This window comes from Lycorma delicatula, chromosome 7 (assembly GCF_047948215.1).
Source record: "Lycorma delicatula isolate Av1 chromosome 7, ASM4794821v1, whole genome shotgun sequence".
Lineage (NCBI taxonomy): Eukaryota > Metazoa > Arthropoda > Insecta > Hemiptera > Fulgoridae > Lycorma > Lycorma delicatula.
Window position 1 is genome coordinate 79792103 of NC_134461.1, and position 20215 is coordinate 79812317.

At 30.9% G+C, this 20215-nt stretch overlaps 1 protein-coding gene across 8 annotated transcripts in view; it reads left to right on the top strand.

The window, feature by feature from the left end:
* Positions 1–20215, top strand: part of poe (E3 ubiquitin-protein ligase-like protein poe) — a 216588-nt gene that overhangs the window by 170968 nt on the left and 25405 nt on the right. For all 8 annotated transcript variants that reach the window (XM_075371905.1, XM_075371903.1, XM_075371908.1 and 5 more), the window contains 12 exons: positions 417–819; positions 1573–1875; positions 2270–2481; positions 7336–7471; positions 7655–7840; positions 8450–8653; positions 9079–9298; positions 9466–9663; positions 10473–10663; positions 11862–12038; positions 12217–12408; positions 14635–14850. In XM_075371905.1, coding sequence (XP_075228020.1) covers positions 417–819; positions 1573–1875; positions 2270–2481; positions 7336–7471; positions 7655–7840; positions 8450–8653; positions 9079–9298; positions 9466–9663; positions 10473–10663; positions 11862–12038; positions 12217–12408; positions 14635–14850 — 2638 coding nt within the window. The remainder of the gene's footprint in view (positions 1–416; positions 820–1572; positions 1876–2269; positions 2482–7335; positions 7472–7654; positions 7841–8449; positions 8654–9078; positions 9299–9465; positions 9664–10472; positions 10664–11861; positions 12039–12216; positions 12409–14634; positions 14851–20215) is intronic.

Below are 20215 nucleotides of genomic sequence, written 5' to 3' on the forward strand. Positions count from 1 at the left end.
TTATTTTAGCTGCTATTAGCCCAGAGCGAACCAATGGTGGTGCGCTGGGTGGCTGCATGCAGCTCATGAATGATTCATTCATTCAAACGATTTATACTTGATTTTTTAACATTTTGAGCTGTGTTAAAAATCACAATAGCTAAAAATGTTCAGGATTCTGAAGCTTTTTTTTTGCAAAAGTTTTTGTTATAATTGGCATAAACATTTAACAAAATCATGCGTAATGAAACATAGACCATGTAACATTTTTGTTGCATACTGTAACCCCCCCTTTTTCCTAATGCAAATTTATAGATGTAAGTACTAGAAAAAAAATTGTATTATTTAAATATTACTGAAAGCATACTATGAATTTTTTTTTTTTAAAAGGGAGTAGTATTGTAGTTGTTAAAATTTAATATACATTTATATTTCAGAGCCATCAATTATGATGAAAAAGATCCTTTTTTATGCCATGCTTGCGGATTCTGCAAGTATGCTAAATTCGATTACACATTAACTGCTCGTCCTTGTTGTGCTGTTGATCCGATTGAAAATGATGATGATCGTAAAAAAACTATAGCTGCTATAAATTCACATCTTGAAAAAGCTGATCGTGTTTATAAACAGCTAATTGGTTACAAACCATTGCTTGAAGTTTTACTGTTGAAAATCAATGAACATCGTGTCGATCGAAGCGGTGAAGAAGTTGCAGCTGGTACGAATTCAACAAATTCAGTAACAACTTCAACACAGGTTAATAAAGCTATACAGTTATTGGCGCAACGTTACTGTGGAGATTGTAAAAGTTCATTTGAAGAATTGAGCCGCATAATTCAGGTCAGTCATTATATAATACCTCAATTTTATTTTTATTAAAAGTTATAAGCGTTACAATTTCTGACTAATAACAGTGTGTTTCATACATACTGAAATCAGTGTTTTATATCAGGATAACTGATATTTCTTATTTTATTTACTGTGTGGTTATTATATTTTAAAATTATTTAAATAAATAGGAACATGAGGTAAAATTAAATTTATTATGTATAAAAAAAAAACAAAGCACAAGCTTAATTACTGATTAAAATAATAGTCTTCTGCTACCTGGTGAAAAGATATATTGCTAAAAAAAAAGCATAAATTTTACCCTGGATATAGTTTTTATTTTTTTATTTTTGTGACATGATCTTCAGAAAGAGGAAGATAATGATTTTTTTTAATTGTATAAAGTATTTTTTATTTTTTTATATACCTTTCTATCCATTTTTCCTCACTCCTCTAATCACTTACTTATCTTTTCCATGCAAAAGATTCATTTGGTATTTTTAGTTTTTTTTTTTTTTAGTGATCTGTTAAGTTTTCTTTCTGTTGAATAATATTATATCATGTCTGCATCTTTTGGTTACATGTTCCATGGAAGTTGTGCTTATTGATTGAGGGATAAATTCCTTTACTAAAACTTGCTGAATTTATTTGAGAACCATTGAGTGACCGATTTCAATTTTATTTTAAATATAATTATATTTCTCTCTGTTTAATGTTGCGTCTTAGTATAGTTTTAAAAGTGATTTTCATCTTTGTCGTTAACAGAGAGTGCTTGCTTGTCGTCGTGAATTAGTTGCATATGATAGAAGTCAAATTGAAGCAGGTGGTGGTGGTGGAGGAAGTGGCACATGGGGTCGTTCCAGTTCTGGTGTGAATATAACATCAGCTAGTGCAATAGCATCGGCTCCTGCTCCTGGTCACTGTTATGGCTGTGCATCATCTGCTACTGAACATTGTTTAACATTACTAAGAGCACTCGCTCATAATGCAGCTTCTCGTACATCGTTATGCGCCCAAGGGCTTGTACAAGAATTAGTTGAAAATAATCTTCGCCGGGGGACTGTACAGGTAAATAAATTTGTTTCTCATCTTCAAAAAAAAATTAGCATCTGTATTGTTTATATTTTAAACTATTCTATTAAAAATTCCCCTTCTAAATTTTAAGAAAAGATGTTAACTGCATTCCAAAGGAATCTTTGGTAATTCTAAATTCTTGTGTGAAAGTTAGTGCTTTTATGTATTCGATCTTATTCACAAAATCCATTAAAAATAAAAAAATTTGGTGAAAAATTGACCCTCCAAAATTTTTCATGATATATTTCTTTACCATCTAGAGGATATGTCAGTTGAGCATTAAGATCTTTACAAACTATTGAATTAATTTAAAGGTGATTTCTCAATATTAAAATTTTCTGAAAAGTATTATTTATTATGTTAATTGTATGTTTGGAATCTTTTTAAGGTACAAGAAGAAGTTAGACAGTTGTTATGTCTCCTTACGAGAGATAATCCAAAAGCGATTGAAAGTTTATGCTCATTATTGATGGATCGTATTGCATTGACATTACGGGGACATGTTGCTAGTTGTGATCTTGCATTTGCTGTTCGTCCTGAAATGGCATTACTGGCTGCTTTAGTTCAGAAAGAAGATACATGTTGGGAGCAAAAGCTCAAGTAAGTAAATTACAATTCAGCTCTTTCATTTTCCTTCCTAATATTTTTTATATTTGAAGGAGAAATCTTTTTATTAGTTTGCTTTCCTGATACTCTTTCTTGGATTAAATTTCTTTCAAAAACCCAGTAACAACTCCAAGAACGTTTTTAGAAGTGTTATATTCAATAATCATCTACAGTAATGTGATATCAGCATGTAAAACATACATTTATTGATAAATCTATTTTTTTGTTTACATTTGCATTAGTTCTTTAGTGAATTAAAATAAAAAAAATATTAGTTGATATGTTAGGTTTAATATTACAGTATATTATAATGTAGTATATTATTTGTAAGTATCAACATTACCATAACAATAAAAAAATTAAAAAATAGTGAAAAGTTTAATACATTGTCGGATGTTCACAGTTTGTTTGGTTGTCAGTTCGACAGTTGAGAGATTAACATTCATAAAAATTTCTTACAAATATAGTTTATTACAATTAAATAATTTATATAAAATAGCAATTCAAATTAAATTCAAAATTAGATGATACCAAATTATAAATACCAAAATGCAATTATGATGATTTACTATACACTTTATAGTAACTCATAGAAACTAATATTGTATAAGCAATAAGATAACAATCGAAAAATCTATTATTCATACAATCCATTTTATGCAATTATTTCTTATAGCAGAACTAACCTACACTTTAGAAAAATAGAATATCACTTTCACTCTTCACAAATAACTCGCCAAACAGCTTCTTGTTTTCAAACACTTTCTCTGAATGCCTCCTGCACACTTTAATTGCTTTTATCACAAACTTAAACTTGAAAAAACTGCCACTCTGCTGGTCTCTAACAGTATTTATACCAAGGCATCTTGGCCTTTCATTGGGAGGTCCTGAGTTCAAATCCCAGTCAGGCATGGCATTTTCACATGCTACAAATCATTCATCTCATCCCCTGAAGTAATACCTAATGGTGGTCCTGGAGGTATTTATACCTCTTGGCCTACAAAACCAGTACCTGACGACCCATCCTTTTGATTGTTCAAGCATAATAATTTTCATTGTCTGCACCTTCTACGCGTTTTCTGTAAGTCATTTCTAGAAAGAATTCTTTTTTAATTTCTTCTAGGTTCTTGTTTCTTCATTTTCTCTTTCTTTCTGGAAACTTCTCTACCCATTGCAATATATGACATGTATTGTTGCAAGCTGGAATGATTACTAGGCTATGAAATACAACTAGTTCCTTCTTGCACAAATGTTATAAAAGCATTAACTACCTTGTATTCATAAAAACATTATCTTTTCATTCATACATATTATCATCCCTACCATTCAGACTCTTATCATTTTCTCTCTCACTCTCTTATCAGATTTCCTCATTCTACCTTTCTATACACATGTACGAACACACACATTCACACAAAAAAAATACAAATCTTGTTAATTACTGCAATATTTACTTTTATATATATTTTGTAATAGTTTTAATAAATGCAGTTTTTTAATTTTTTATTAATTTATATTTTCATGTACGAGGGCTATTCAGAAAGTAAGGAACGTTTCCACCTGACACCGCTGTATTTTTTTATATACAAATTTGAAATGTGTGCTGCAGAGATGCAGCACACAACTTTTAAGTTTTTTGTTGGCAAAAAACTTAAAACCAATAGAAATTCATCAGGAACTGTGTGAAGTGTACGGGAACAACGTAATGAGTGAAAGTTCTGTCAGGAAGTGGTGCATTCAGTTTAAAAATGGCCGAACAAACGTTCACGATAAAGAGAAGAGTGGATGTCCGAGCATTGTGACTGACGATCTGGTCTCCAAAGTTGACAAAAAGATTCGTGAAAACCGCCGTTTCACAATAACTGAGCTTTCTCTATCTTTCCCACAAGTTTCACAGACTTTATTGTTTGAAATTGTTTTACAGAAGCTAGGCTACCACAAATTTTCAAGTACACATCACTGAGTGGTTGAAATCACAGGCGGCAGAATTCTATGACACAGGAATTTCAAAGCTTGTCCACCGCTATGATAAGTGCCTGAATTTGTATGGTGATTATGTTGAAAAGTAATATTTTAGTCCCTCTTTCACATGTATATAATTAAAAGTTTTTCTTGTTCTTGGTTTTTTAAAATTCCAAAACGTTCCTTACTTTCTGAATAGCCCTCGTATTAGGTAATCTTATTTATTTATTCAAGAAAAAGGTTTGTTTGTGAGAGAAAGATATGAGAAAGGTGCCAAGTTATTTTCATTGCTGGAATCATTTGCTGATATGACAAAATTTTCAGTACTGTCTTCAATCAGACCATAATTTCTGCACCAATCTTCTTCAATGAGTTCCACATATCTGCAATTTTCACTCCTTTCTTCTTCGTTCACAGCATTAATGGCTTCTTGTGTTATGTCTTTAGTCTGTCAAGAAACAAATTCCAACTTTTGCACTTTGAATAAATCCATTTTTTCTTCCTTGTACGACATAAAGGAAGTATTGTTATGAAAAATTTCAGATTTCAATGGAAATATCTACTTTGACCATCCCTGAATCCATTTTGACAAGTTTCAGCATAACATCTGTACGTACATATATATGTATTCCGCATAACTCAAAAATGATTATCCGTAGTATGTTGAAAATTTTGGATTTAGGACTGTTGTAATATCTAGTTGTGCTCCTCCTCTTTTGATTGCAATTGACTGTACCAAAGGTGTCCAAAAAAGTCCAAAATCCAAAAAAAAAAAAAATTTTGGATTTTTTCTTAACTGCAGTAATAAACACTCGTCGAGAGCTTTTAAACGGTACATCATCAGTGGTACTTATTCTCATTGGTTCCAGAGTTATAGCCAAGTAAAATTTTATTTAACTTTTTTTTTAATTTAAATATACTGATTTATTAATAATTATTAACCTCTGATTGTAAAAAAAAATTACAATAAATAATAATTCAGTAATAACAAAAAAAAATTATTAATGGAATAAAATTTTATGTACTTTTCATTTTAAAAAAAATGTGTATATGTAATTTAATTGGCGTACAAGGAAGTCATGTGGTGTCTTCATCAGATTTTTTGTGATTTAAAGATACATTTTGTATCATGAACAATAATAAGCTTTTATTGTATGAACTATTTTGGTCATCACACCTTCTATGTCCTCACTTTGCCAGTATTTATTGAAGGTCATTATTAAATTATTGACCTACTAGTCTGAAACAATAGGTCTTCCTTAATAGAATGTAAAAACTTATCCCACCAATTCACGAAGTCTTGTTGCTCAATAATTACTTTTCTTCGGTTATGCACTTTCTCCACTGAAAATTAATTTTTTCCTTTGTGGCTGGTAACAGTTTGTTACAGTAGGAACTATTTTTCTGATTGTGTGAAATTCAGAGACGGTGTTTCAGATTACTGACCAGTCATAATTGTCAGAGAAAAATTTCAGATTTTCTTGGGTGACTTTTCCCTGGCATTGATAGATTCCTTGGGTTATTATCATTATTGTACTCACTAATATTCCGGTACAGGTGATACACACAAGTTCCTTTTTTTCAATATATGTTTGAGTTTTCCTAGACGAGCCTCATCATCACATTTATTGATTATTTTTCTAACTATCTCCTTGGTTTCACTAAGCAGTGTGCCCTTTTCTTCATTTCAATGTCATTCTGTAAATTACAGCAATTAAGTGATAAATTTAAATATAAAAAAAGACCATAATAACTATATAAAAGATTTTTTCCCCAAGGTCAAATAACATAAGAAATAAAAAAATAAAAATATAATTATATTCAAGACAATTAAATTATACTATAATTAGATGATTGTAGTTGTCTGTACTGCAATAGAAAGAAAACTTAGATGCAAACTATTATACTAATTTTTAAGTATCAAGTATGTGCGACAATGAAATGAAAAGAGAATGAGAAAAAAGTAAATGAAAAGAAATGACTGCGTATGTTCATTGTTTGAATAGTAGAGAGTTATTCTTGGAATTACAAGTTTACGAGTGGGCTATCGTCCTCTACCTGCCACTCCTGGTAGGTAGAAACTAGCAATAGTAGCTGTTAATACTAAATCACCTTGTGTGTGTATGTGTGTGTGTGTGTGTGGATAGACGAATCATCTGAACTGTAAACTGTGAAATTATTTTACATAAAATTTTATTTTTTATCTTTAATATTAAAATAATTAAAAAAATATTTAATTGATAATTATACTGCTTAATAAACTACACTCATGAGCCATCTTATTTCCATTATTGCAAATTTGGTTAGATTATTTTAATACTTTATTGATTATTGTGCTAAATAGTAAAACTGCTTTTGCTTTATTACTCAAGCTAATTTAATTTTACTATGCATTTTTTCTTCAAATGAAAATCTTAAGTATAGATCATTTTAATTAAATTAATTGTTTTTAAAAATTAAATTTGGATGTGTAAAGAATTATGGCATCATATAATCTGAAAGAATATGGAAAGTAAGTAACAGATTTAAATTTGATTAGTAATAGTAACAGGTGAGAAAGTACGAGAAACCCCCTGTTAAACACATGAAGTGTACTCGTATTGTTGTTGTTGTGAAAATTAGCATGCAAACATCTGTGAATGAAGTAACAAAGGAAGAGAATGTGACATAAGTTGATATATATATATATATATATATATATATATATATATATATAATACACTATATTGTATTCAGTTTAGTATTTGGAAAAATCTCTGCTTAAGAAATATTGATTTTATTAACAAAAACTGTTTATTTGGTGACCCTAAATGTCCTGTTACATTGCTTCGGTTGTCTTGCATAGGTTCAACCTATTATTTATTAAAATTATTTCTTTATTTTCAGATGTGTAATGCAGTTATTTCTGATGGCATGCAAAGATTCTAAATCTCCTGTTGTGATGGAATCAATCACGTTACCATGTCTCAAAATTCTACAAAGTTTAATTAAGCCAGATCAGCCTGGATCAAAGAAAAACAAGGTATGTCAACTATTTTATTTTTATTAGATTTTTCATATTTTTTTTTTAGTTATTTATAGAATTAATTCAATAATATTGAATTGAAAGTAAAGGCTATATTATTTTAACAAAAATTAAATTTCATTTGATTTTGTCTGAATTGTGATTTAAAAGATTGTAATATATAAAATCAATTGTTTACAGGACAAAACATTAGATGCCTTAGCTACAATTAGACCAACTGAAGGAGTACATGTTGATGCTAGAAAATGGCTTGTAGGTGATCCACAACATTCTTTTGCTGCCTGGCGTCAACGTATGCCATCTAAACCGGCTGAACCCCCACCGGCTCCAGCTTCTGGCCAAGAAACACCTAAAAAATTAACTAAGGTAATCTTCCAGTTTGCCAAATTCTGATAAATTAAATACTTAAAACTGAAAATCAATTTACAGTAAAACCTCGCTAATTTAAAACTTCAGGAACATTATAAAAAAAAAATTGCGTACCTCTCTGAACTCATGATATTTGTAATTAAAATTTTTCAGACACTTGAAGTGTATAATAAATAATCCCATGTCATAGTTTTATTAATTGCCTGAAAAAAAAAAAACTTAAGGACAACATTTGTCAGCAGGTGTTGTAAAAGAAAAATTCTAATTAATAAAGTATCTTTGCTTATAAAATTTGAAATGGAAGTTTAACATTGTTTGGAATAATAATAATGATGGTACTTGTTAATTAAATATGATAAAATTAATTACAATGTAAATAGGAAAATGCTATATTGTTTCTAAACAGACAACTTGAATCATTGACACAAGTAATTTCCAAATCAAAGTTTGTTAAAAACCATCAATCACAATTTTTACAAAACCAGCTAAGAATTCAGGAGGAATTATAAATTATAATTTGATTTTTAATGATGAATTATAAAAGTTTAAGTTAATTTGAAAATTTGCTCCAGTCGCACTTTTAAAAATTATCTTTTAATTTTGCAGGAGGAGATACGACTACAATATCTAAGCGAGAAGTATGGCCAGCGATGGAGAGAACGTACATTGCAAAGCACATTTCAGCCATTGCGATTGGTAGATTCAGCTTGGCTTAAACAAGTACTTTTTAATCCAAGTTCACGTCTTGCTAGACAAGTTGCATGCAACATGTTAGAAAGTCTTTGTCAAGTTCCTGTTCGTAAAAGAGAGGTATATATTTGTATTTCTGTCATAATAATTATGCTGTTTAAATTTAACAGATTAATTTCTTTTTTTAAACTCATTATAACCTGACAATATTTATTTATATTTACTCTCAGTTACTGACTGACATCATGTCAGGCCCTGTAATTTATTATTTTGATGCTCAACTTTGAGTTACAGTGGGAACTGTTGAACTAGTTTTATTATTATTAATTAAAAATTACTATACTTTTATATTATAAAAATTTTACCTGAAGCTGGTGCCAGCTTTTTACTGTAAAACAAACTTGATTTAAAACTCAAGAAAATTTTTATAACAATCATGTTGAAGTGTATTGCAGCCTGTTAAAAATAAATTAAAAATTGCTATTGATAAATAATTGAAAAATAATTAAAACAGGTAATTAGCATTTTTGTCTTCATTGTTATAGATGCTGGATCTATTAACTGGGTTCCTAGATGAACTTGGTACTGCAGGTGAAAGTGCTGCGGAGTTCTTATCATTATATCAGAGCCTAGTTCAGCAGTCTCCTTGGAAGCAGTATCTTGCTTTACGTGGTGTATTACCTCATCTTGCTGATCTCTTAACACGTGAAATACAGACTCTTCACGTATTAGAAGAAACTTCATTAACTTCTGATCTAGTCCAAGGTATTAAACATTTTAGCATAAGTAATTATCTTACTATAATAATTGCATGCATTATAGATGTTAATGCTACTTCTTGTTTTATAAATTACAACTTGTTGTGAAATGTTCTATGATTTTGACATGTACTTAATAATTTTAGTGATTGATTTTGTTTTTGTTTTTTTAAGGTTATGCCTTAAAGATGTTAACAGAATTAATGGCTTCATTCTTAGAACAAGAAAGTATTAAACAGCAGTATAAAGGTCGTTTAGTTGGTGCAGTCCTGAATGGTTATCTGTCACTAAGACGTCTGGTTGTACAAAGAACAAGACTGATTGATGAAACCCAAGAAAAACTGCTTGAATTGTTAGAAGAAATGACAACTGGTTAGTAAAAAAGAAAAATATTAGTTTTAATTACTTCATTAAGTGTTCAATTGGGTTTGTTTTATTAATTTTCTGCATATTTTTTATTCAGCAAAGCATGTTGACCTTACAGAATAAATCAATTATTTCCATTTTCTTGTGCAATTATTGAGTGTGGGTGTAATTATCACCCACTTCATTATAAAATGATTGGTTTTGAAAAGATAAATTGTACATTTGTATATTTATTTATTTTTTTTTTACTGTGACATCATGTTTGATAATTATTAAGCTATGATGATATATATATATGTAGACGATATAATTAGATGACTTGTATTAACTATCGAGTAACTAAATAAAATAAAACTATAAAAGTATTAATTATAAATTTTGAAAATATTCTATTTGTTTAGTGAAACTCTGATTATTTTAAAAATTTTTTAAAGTATATCTGTTAATGTCTTTAGCTTCACTAGCTGTGGCTACATATTGTCTTCGAACAGGTCAACAGTTATTAATTTGGTTATGTAAAAATAACAAAGTAAACATTTTGTTGAATGAAGAATCCATTACAGACAATACATTATACTGACTATTCAACCGTATTTTCTTGATATTAAGAGTATTTTAATGTATTCTCCTTAATAATACTTAATATTTTTCTATATAACAACATAATGAGAAAACTGAAACCAATAAAAATTTACTCTATAATTTTAAATAAGATTCTTTTATTAAAAAAAGATCAGTCGAATGGCAATTTTTAATCATATATAATGTAATTTGTAACTGCATTTGTTAACTGTTTTTTTTGTTTTTTTTTACAGGTACTGAAGCTGAAACAAAAGCATTTATGGCTATTTGCATAGAAACTGTTGAGAAGTGTAGTCTTGATGATGTAAGAACACCAGTATTTGTTTTTGAACGTCTTTGTTCAATTATATATCCTGAAGAGAATGATGTTGGTGAATTTTATCTCACATTGGAAAAAGATCCTCAACAAGAAGACTTCTTACAGGTATATTATACACTAAAACTAAAGTAATAGGTATTAATATATTTGTTAATCCTTTATAATCTATTTTTTGTGTTAAAAACTGATATCAATTGATCCATATCTTTCCATGATTCATGACCTCACTGCTTTTCTTCACCTCATCTGCGGTGAAAAGATTGCCTTTAAGTTCCCTCTTTGTATTTAGTAAAATGTGAAAATTGCTGGCCACGAAATCCAATGTGTGTAGAGAGCATGGATTGGTTTATCCTCAGAGGTAGGCCACGATGTGTATGGTTGAGCATTATTGTGTTGCAGGATTGTTGGGTTAATGGATTTTCAAACATGGTGCACACATCTTATTGACTGTTAAAAGTCTACATACTATACAGAATTAATAATGCTTCAGCTTCTCAGCACTCGTTCATTTTACATGTTTATATTTAACAACATTCCCAAGAAAGGTTCTTTTTTAAGAGGATTGCATTCTGAATTTTTGATTAGTCATTTATATATAAACAGCTTGATAATACCTATCAATCTCACTGGGATTCACTTTTTTTACTGTTAAATGACGTAGCAGGGACAATCTGCTCCAATACAAGTGCTGATAAAGAAGGTAAGTGATTGAGATTAAACGAGATTTGTAATTATATGATTGTAGTGGAGGAATGTAGCTGCAAGACTGCAACACTTGCTGCACTGAACAATGTTTTATTTCCTTTTACATTACATGGGACTGCATTACTTATCAGCCACCCTCGTACTTAGCATGTTATCTTTATTTTTGTGTAATTAAAAAAAGTAAATGTTTTCCTTCTTTTTTTTTTATTTTATACTTAAACTTTTAATTCTGTTGATGCTTTATTACCGGCAAATTGTGTTTTATGTTTATTTTTATAATCAGAAGTGATTTTATTTCATAATTAGGTGGAATGATAACTAGCTGGTAAATGGTCTGGTCCTAAGTTCGTATATTGTAATGATATTTAAAAAAATATAATTAAATTCTTTTGCTTTTACATACATGCATATTTATTTATTAATAAATTGTATATGTTGCTGAAGTACCTTAAATGAAAATTATTATTAAGGTTTATTAATTGAATCTTTTAAGTTTATTGTTTGAAATTGTTTACATGATTAAAACAAGCAAGTTATTCGTTTTATTGTATTTTTTATAATTCTTGTTAACAACATTATTATTTTACTACTATTCCAGGGTCGAATGTTGGGTAACCCGTATAGTTGTAATGAACCTGGACTTGGACCTTTAATGAGAGATGTTAAAAACAAAATATGTCAAGATTGTGAACTTGTTGCTTTGTTAGAAGATGATAATGGCATGGAACTCCTAGTCAACAATAAAATAATATCTCTTGACTTGCCTGTAAAAGAGGTAATTTTTTGTAAATAATGCAGTTATTTCTTAATTTATGTAATTTCTGAAGTTGAAACTTCAAGTGTATATGAAGTTTATATAGAATCTTAAATATCTTCTTGGAAAAATGTTTGCTATAGTTGAGGAAAGCCATCTTCGAATTAAACATTTTTAATGTTTATTTATGTTATTTCAGGTTTACAAGAAAATTTGGGTTCAGGAAGGAGGGGAAGGTGATGCAATGAGAGTTGTTTATCGTATGCGAGGTCTTCTTGGTGATGCTACTGAAGAGTTTGTTGAAACTTTGCATGCAAAGAGTGAACAAGAAGTTAATAATGAAGAAGTGTATAAAATGGCTAATGTTATGGCAGACTGTGGAGGACTTCAGGTATACATAATAGTTATTTTGATGACTTATATTAATTATCTTTAATAGATAACAAATATTTTTAATAGTTTTAATTTTTAGAAATAACTTTATTTTTGGTAAAATTAAAAAAAAAAATTGAATTATGATTAATGATTTAATATAATGATTCACTGTAGATAAATGTATGCATATCATGTGTGAATGTATACACACACACACATGGTATATGTACATTTATGTATATATATATATATATATATATATATATAAAACTATTTTTTTTCAACCTCATATGGGATAAAAAGAAAATACATTTATACATATCACCAAAATGATTGAGGCATTTGTTTTCTCGTGACACCAACTTTCCGATGCCCTCTTCAAAGAAGTTTGTCATCAGTGAGGTAAGGTACATTTGACAGCCTTCTGAAGTTCTTTGTTGATGGCGAAGTGTTGTCCACCCAACCATGCCTTCAATTCTCGAGAGGTGAAAATCGCTAGCTGCTAGGTCTAGACTATAAGGTGGATGGTCGAAAACTTCCTGCTTGAATTGTTGGAGAAGGTCTTGCATCATATTGGCACAGTTTGATTGTGCATTGCCGTGGATCAAAACTAAGCCAGACAAAAGCATGCCTCTTCTTTTGTTTTGGATCGCTCTGTGGAGGCGATGTAAAAATTCACAGTAAACTCCCTTTGTTATTTTTGTCCTCTGCTCTGTAAAGTCCACCAACAAGACACCTTTATAGTCCCAAAAAACTGTAGCCATGTTTTCCTGTTGCTCAGTGTCTGTTTAAACTTTTTCAGCTTGTTTGGAGAAGAAGAATGTATCCACTGCTTAGGCTGTTCTTTGGTTTCTGAATTGTCATACTGGATCCAAGTCTCATCACCAGTAACAACATACTTAAAAAATTCTTCCTCCTCATTATTACAACACATGAGAAACATTAAGGCTGATGCCATTCACTGTGTTTTGTGATAGTCACTAAACATTTTTGGGACCCAATGTGCACACAGTTTCCAGTATCGTATGTCATTAGTCTCAATTGTGTACAGAGAAAACCCTGAAATTTCTGGGATTTCTGCAGAAAGTTCTTTTATTGTAAATCTTCTTTTGTCTCAGATAAAATCATCAACATGCTCAACCAGGCGCACAGTAACGACAGACTTGTGCCCTTCTTCACCGTCGTCATGGACATCCATTCACCCTTCTTTAAATTTCCTATACCATTCCTGTACACTACCATCATTCATAAAGTTTTCACTATACCCTAGGCTCATTCTGCAATGTATTTCAGCAGTGTTATATCCTTCTGCCTGTAGAAAACGTATCACACTTCGCAACTCACACTTGGTGGGAGAATTGATTATAGCAGCCATGTTCAGTTGCCCGTAGCTTGGCTCAGACTGATGCAATGGAGCTGGCAATGGCAGCAGTTGGGGGGGGGGGGGTGCAATCGCACAACACGTAGACCTGGCTGGAACCTGCCCATCTCTTGTTTACTTAGATGCACGATTAGAGGTTGACAAAAAAACAGCCCTCATTTGTGTATATATATATATATATATAAAACATGTTTTGAATGGTTCAAAATCAACACCCAGAAAAAATTAATGGAGATAAATTGATGAAAATTTGTGTACATGTTCTTCTTATGGTGTAATAATAAAAAAAAATTTTTTTTAGAAATCCTAGTTTAAAAGGGTTAAAATGAAGTACGAATGAAATTTACTTGGTTAAATTTTTATTTGTGTAGTTAGGTTTTTGTTTTTAAAACATAAGAGCATTATTGCATTATAATTTATTTTAATATCATTTCTACCTATCAGGAAAAATTATTATATAAAAGTATATCAGTTGGAGATGCTCTTCATTAAATATATTACACACATTGACTCATGGCTTGTACTGTAAATCATCCATTTTGACATAAGTCAATCAACTGGAATGAGAGATGTCAGGTAAACAAAAATGTCAAATAATTCAGAGTTAAAATGTGATGCAGATGAATGCTTTATGATCATGTAAAATATATTAACTTTTGATTGTTTTTAGTTAAGAATTCACTTGGTTGAAAAGAATTTAAAAAAATTATTTTTATTATTGAAGTTTCCTTTTTTGAAATTGAATAGACTTCTCCAGTGGTCACTTTGCATCAGAACATTGCATTAATAGTACTAGTACTCCTGTTTATTTGTTAACACAAACCATTTCTTGTTCCATTTAATACCATATTGTTTTTCCAGATAATGTTAGAAAGACTGAGAAACATGAGGGAGATTGTACGTTCAAGACCTTTATTACAAGTAATATTGAAATTACTGAGACTGTGTGTTAAAGTACAACGTAACCAAGAAGTTTTAACTAAACCAGAATTATCTGCAGTCTCTACATTACTAAATAATTTACAGTTGTGTCTTCAGACTGATTCCAGTTCTCATCTTACTGTTCAACTACTTGAGGTAAGACAAACTTTTTTTTTTTATACTGATGTATTATAAAAGTAATAAATTTTACATATTTATTTTATGTTATTCATAAGATTGTTGCAAAGACATTAGTATATTAGTTATTTCTGTTAGTTCATATTAGCCATTTCATTTTAACCATTGTTGTCAATTCTGGCTTGACAACAATGGTTAAAATGAAATGGCTAGAATCATCCAAAACTCAAGAAGTTTTATATCAAATGGCACTTTTACTTTCAGTAAATGGTAAACATCTCTCAAAGTTAAAATTATCTTGCAATTATATAATCACACATTCTTGTTGGTTGTAAGTTGAAGAATACGGTAATCCAAGAAATTATGTTGTTTGTTTAGTTAAATAGAATTTTGCATCTGTTATCTTTGTTCATTGTGAATTATTTAGTTTTATTGTTGATCAGTTTGATTATTTATTTTTGAAGCCAGGTTTTGCTTATGAAGAAACTGGATATAGGACTTATATACAGATTAATCCAAATTGCACAATTCTTTGTGACCTGATTTGGGATATTAACACTTTACTGCCAAGGCCAAAAACATAACCTACCACAGAATTCCGACCATTTTTAAATATTTATTGTGCAATATGTATAAAACTTAGGCTAAGATAGTAGCTTCTTTTAAACTGGATTTTTTATACTTTTTACTGTGTCTTGAAAACAAATTGTAGAAAATCTTCTATCTTCTTAAATTGGCACTATTTGTGTTGAAAATAAAAAATTGACAAAGTAAAATTTTGTTTTATATTAAATTACAAAACCTTTTTACATTTACAAAGTGCATTTCTTATTATAATTAAATAAACAGTTACAGTAAATAAAAATGTTACACTAAATAATTTTTTAGTGTAAAAGTTTGAAACACGGTTCTGTAGACATAAGAATTTTACATTTACTACAATAATGTGATGTATCTTTTCTTATAGCTTTCTCAGTGCTTTTCTTTCCTTTTTCTACACATACCTTACATTGTTTCTCTCTTTTCCCTGGAGGAACTGCATTTTTTCCAAGAAATGTTTTCTGGTCTGCAGTCTCCCTAGCTGCTACCAGTGGTTACTAGGTGTTGGAAAATCATCTTCTTGAATTGGTAGATCTTAACACAATATTCATGGTTTTTTTGTGCATTTGATTGTATAGGATGTTGGAATTTACTAAACACACTAGCAGTAAATGGAAGGTTAGCTTCCTCCACCATTTCACAGACTTATGTTCAAAGGCTCTGTATGACATACATTGATCTGAAAGATCAACTTCATACTTATTTTTATTACACCCAGTAATACAGGCTGGCTTTGTTTTTTCGCTTTCTGTTCTGTCATTGTATGTTATCTCAGCACTGTCTTGTACTGAGAAAATGCACATCATTAATCTCATCAGCACACAGCTAGCAAGTTTCCCTGCCATCCATAAATTTGGTTTCCTTCCTGAATTTTTGGCTTTTTTTTTAGAGCCTTTGGCATCCCTCACATGTTAGACATCACAGTACCTACTAGACCTGTTCTCATTTCTGCCAGCTCCTTTGCAAGAGAAGGACTTTTATAAAAGCTATCTGTAAACAGAGTATTCCCCTTACCAGCTAGGCTTCCCAATAAATAATTTTTTTATCTTCGGAACTGAATTTTTTTGGCCACTAAAGACTTCAAAGTTCCAAATGTAGCCTGTCTATAACTCTGAAAGCATTTAAAGCTTTATTCCATATTTACATGGTTTTTGGGGCATATACTGTATGAAACTAAGCATTCCTCTGAATTTGCATTAAATGCAAATTTAGGTCTTCGGTCCTGCATTGAAGCTGTTAGAGTTTTGATGCGTGCATATGAACCATTAATAATGTGCTTCCAAGAAATGAATTTACTACAGCAAGATGCAATAACACTCAGAGGTTCTACATGTGAGAGATAAGACTGTCCTATAGATAGTAGAGAGAATGGTGGTGTTGCTATTTTCATGTGGAATAAGGTGTCTGCTACAAGGCTACAACAACTAGCTACCCTCATTCCTGCTGTTGCTGTAAAACTCTTAGTCCCATTTAAATTGCATATCTGCAATTTGTATCTCTCACCAAACTCTGAGCTCAATGCTCTAAAAATATCAAATCTCGCACAAATCCCATTACCATTATTAATAGTAGGAGACTTCAACACCCACCATATTTCCTGGGGCTCATCTTTCTGCTCTTCTTGAGAAAATATAATAAACAGAGTGAGGTAAGATTTGGACCTTTGTCTACTGAATGAAGGGTCATACACATACATGTCCTCATCTTTTGGTACATTGTCAGACATCGACTTCTCCATATGCTCATAGATCCATATGCTCTCTTGTCTTAATTGGTCTGTGTGTGATGACTCATGGCAGTGATTACAGGCCAATTATTATTGCTTTTTATGTCGACCGCGAGGTGGAAAAAGGGTTACAGAAATGGGATTGTTGATAAGGCGAATTGGAACAGTTATAATAAAGCAGTTTCCATCCTTGGACATGGCACAGACATCCTTGAGACATCATTCCTTGGTGGAATGATGATTGCGAAAATGCTATTAGCAATCGACAGTGGGCACTACTCAAATTTAATTGCTGACCTAAAACTTAATATCTAAATTTATATCATAGGGCTAGAGCGATATGTTGTTGAGTATTCTTGGATGCTAAGAGGAAGTCGTGGATGAAGTACGTGAACACTTTCTCATGCACTACTCCCTCCCATGTGTGGAAAAAGATTCGTACAATCTGTGGATCACCAAAACAATCCATTCTTGGACTCATTTGTGAAGAACTCCTTACATCACCTACTACAGTGGCAAATATTTTGGCACATTATTTCCATTCGATGTCCCTCAGTCATCATACAGTAATGAATTTCAGAGGTAAAAATTGCCTCGGATTTCAGATTTCAACATTGTATTAAGCGCTGAAGAGTAGGCGATACAACCTAAGTGGAAACGTACTAAGGAATAATAAAATCGCAACATACATGACCTGTCAGCTCCCCAATTGGTGTTTCCAAGAACTTGCAGCATATCTAGTAGTTTGGAACATTTTGTTTTTAATTGTTTGATGTGATTGACCCATATAAGATGGTTGTCAAAAAACAAACCTAAAAACTTAATATCACAAGAGACAGCAATTTAAACAGTCCTTCAAGCAAAGTGGCAAGGTGACTGGACGGCAACCATTGATAACAAACTTCGGCACATTAAAGATTCTGTATTGCCAAGGGATTTCCCATGCAGAAAAATTCATCATGAGGAAGTGTTCTTCCTCTATTGATTGCGATTAGGGCATATCAGAATCACATACATACTGTGGATTGCATATGTTATGCGCCATTGTGTAGTAAATTTAAAATGCCCAGAAATACCAGTCAATTTTAAACTGGATGTTTTGGTTTTGCATCTTGTTGGTCTTATATCCAAAATTTGATATTGTGGCGTATAGTTTTTTTTTTTGGAAAAGTTTTTAATGTGTCTGTTTTTTCTTTAATTTTTATGTTTTTGTGTTGGTTTTTTATTCTGTTATTTGAGAAGGGGCCTGTTACACCACTCTCAGGTATTGTGAAATTCTATGTTTATGTAAAATTATTCTATGTTAATGTTTCTTTTAAATAAATTTTATCGTATTTTAAGATTGTGACTGTGATATTAGCTATAAGTTTTTAGTGACGTTAGTTTTAAGTTTTATTTCATTTTTAATATTTTAGTTTTATGTTAGTTATAGTTATGTTAGTTCTTCTTTATGTTATTCAAGAAGGGGCTATTTACACCCCCTCTCAGAGTTTATAAAGTTTTATTTGTAGTTGAATTATTATATTATACTTATTTTAATTCTTTATGAGATTTTTATTACGGGTGATGATAACGCAATGTTTTTTTTTAATTATAAAAAAGGCATTTGTAAGTTATTAAATTAGATATTTTATTTCCAAACTTTCCAATACCTTAAATTCTAGAGTAAATGCTGGAAGTGGTCGCCATCTTCATGAATGAACGCTTTCACCCTTTACACACTGTGTTTCTTGCAACTGTTTTCAGATTTTCTGGGTTGATATTTAAAACAGCTTGTTCAATATTAACCTTCAGTTGTTCAAGTGTAGTGGTTTGTTGCTGTAGGCTTCTTTGAGGTACCTCCAAAAAAAAAAAATCTGGCACAGTTATATCCGGAGTTCTTGGTGGCCATAAGCCACGACCTATAACATGATCATCAGAGAATTCGTTAATGAAATCAGAAGTTGAATGTGCACAGTGTGATGTTGCACCATCATGTTCGAACCAGCAGTATTGATCTTCCTCTTCCAAGAGTGCAATGAATTGCAGTAAAATATTCTGATATTGTTCTGCAGTAATGGTTTACTTAAAGAAAAGAGGACCAATAATTTTTTTTGTGATATCACACATCATATGCCCACCTTCTGTGAGTGCAGTTGTTTTTCACAATAGGTGTGGGAGTTTTCAGCACTCCAAATCTTACTGTATTGGCTGTTCACATAGCCATCCAGATGAAACCAATTGAGTCCATAACATGAATACTACCTTCACGCATGAATCGCTGAAGCCAATGACAATATTCTAGCTGTTTTTCTTTGTCTGGATCAAGAAGTTGATGAACTGTTTGGATTCGATGTGGTTGTAAATTAAATTTTTTTATTGCCCAATAATGAATGGTTGATTTCAGCAAATTAATTTCAGCTGATAAGAATGATTTTTTTTTTGGGGAGGCAGTTAATCGATCTTTTATTTAAGCAGCTGTGTCTGCATTCAACATCATCGATGTTTAGTGTTGTTTGTTATTAACAGAACCTGTCTCTCTAAATTTAGCCACTAACCTCACATAACTTATGTCTTGTTAGGTGCTGATCATGATTTCAGTAAATGTAAGGGAGTTGAACAGTCAATTCAAATATTATAGAAGGCTGATTGGTGGGTTGCATTTTAAATGTGGCATTCTGTATAATCAAAAAAATGTTGGAAAACATATCTAGAAATAGTTTGTTTTCAGATTACAGCTAATGAAATATTTTGTCCTGATTTCTGCTCCAAGAGTAATATGATACATACTGAAATTCTTTGGAGCCAAAGTAAGGGATAAGTTTGTTGGTTTTTCAGGTTTTTGGATTTCAAAATTGAATAGATTTTCCAATTGCGTGGTGGTTTCCAAGAAAATCCTTGCAAAGCCCGTAAAGTTAAAATTTATTTTCCAAAATGGTTATAAGTGAAATCAATAGAAGATAAGTTCAAGTTTCAGAAATTAACTTTTAATTCAAAAAGAAACAGACCTAAATGTGGCAGAATAATATTACAGTTTTAGACAGATGAAAAGTCATCTTATAGTGCTAAAAAAATTAC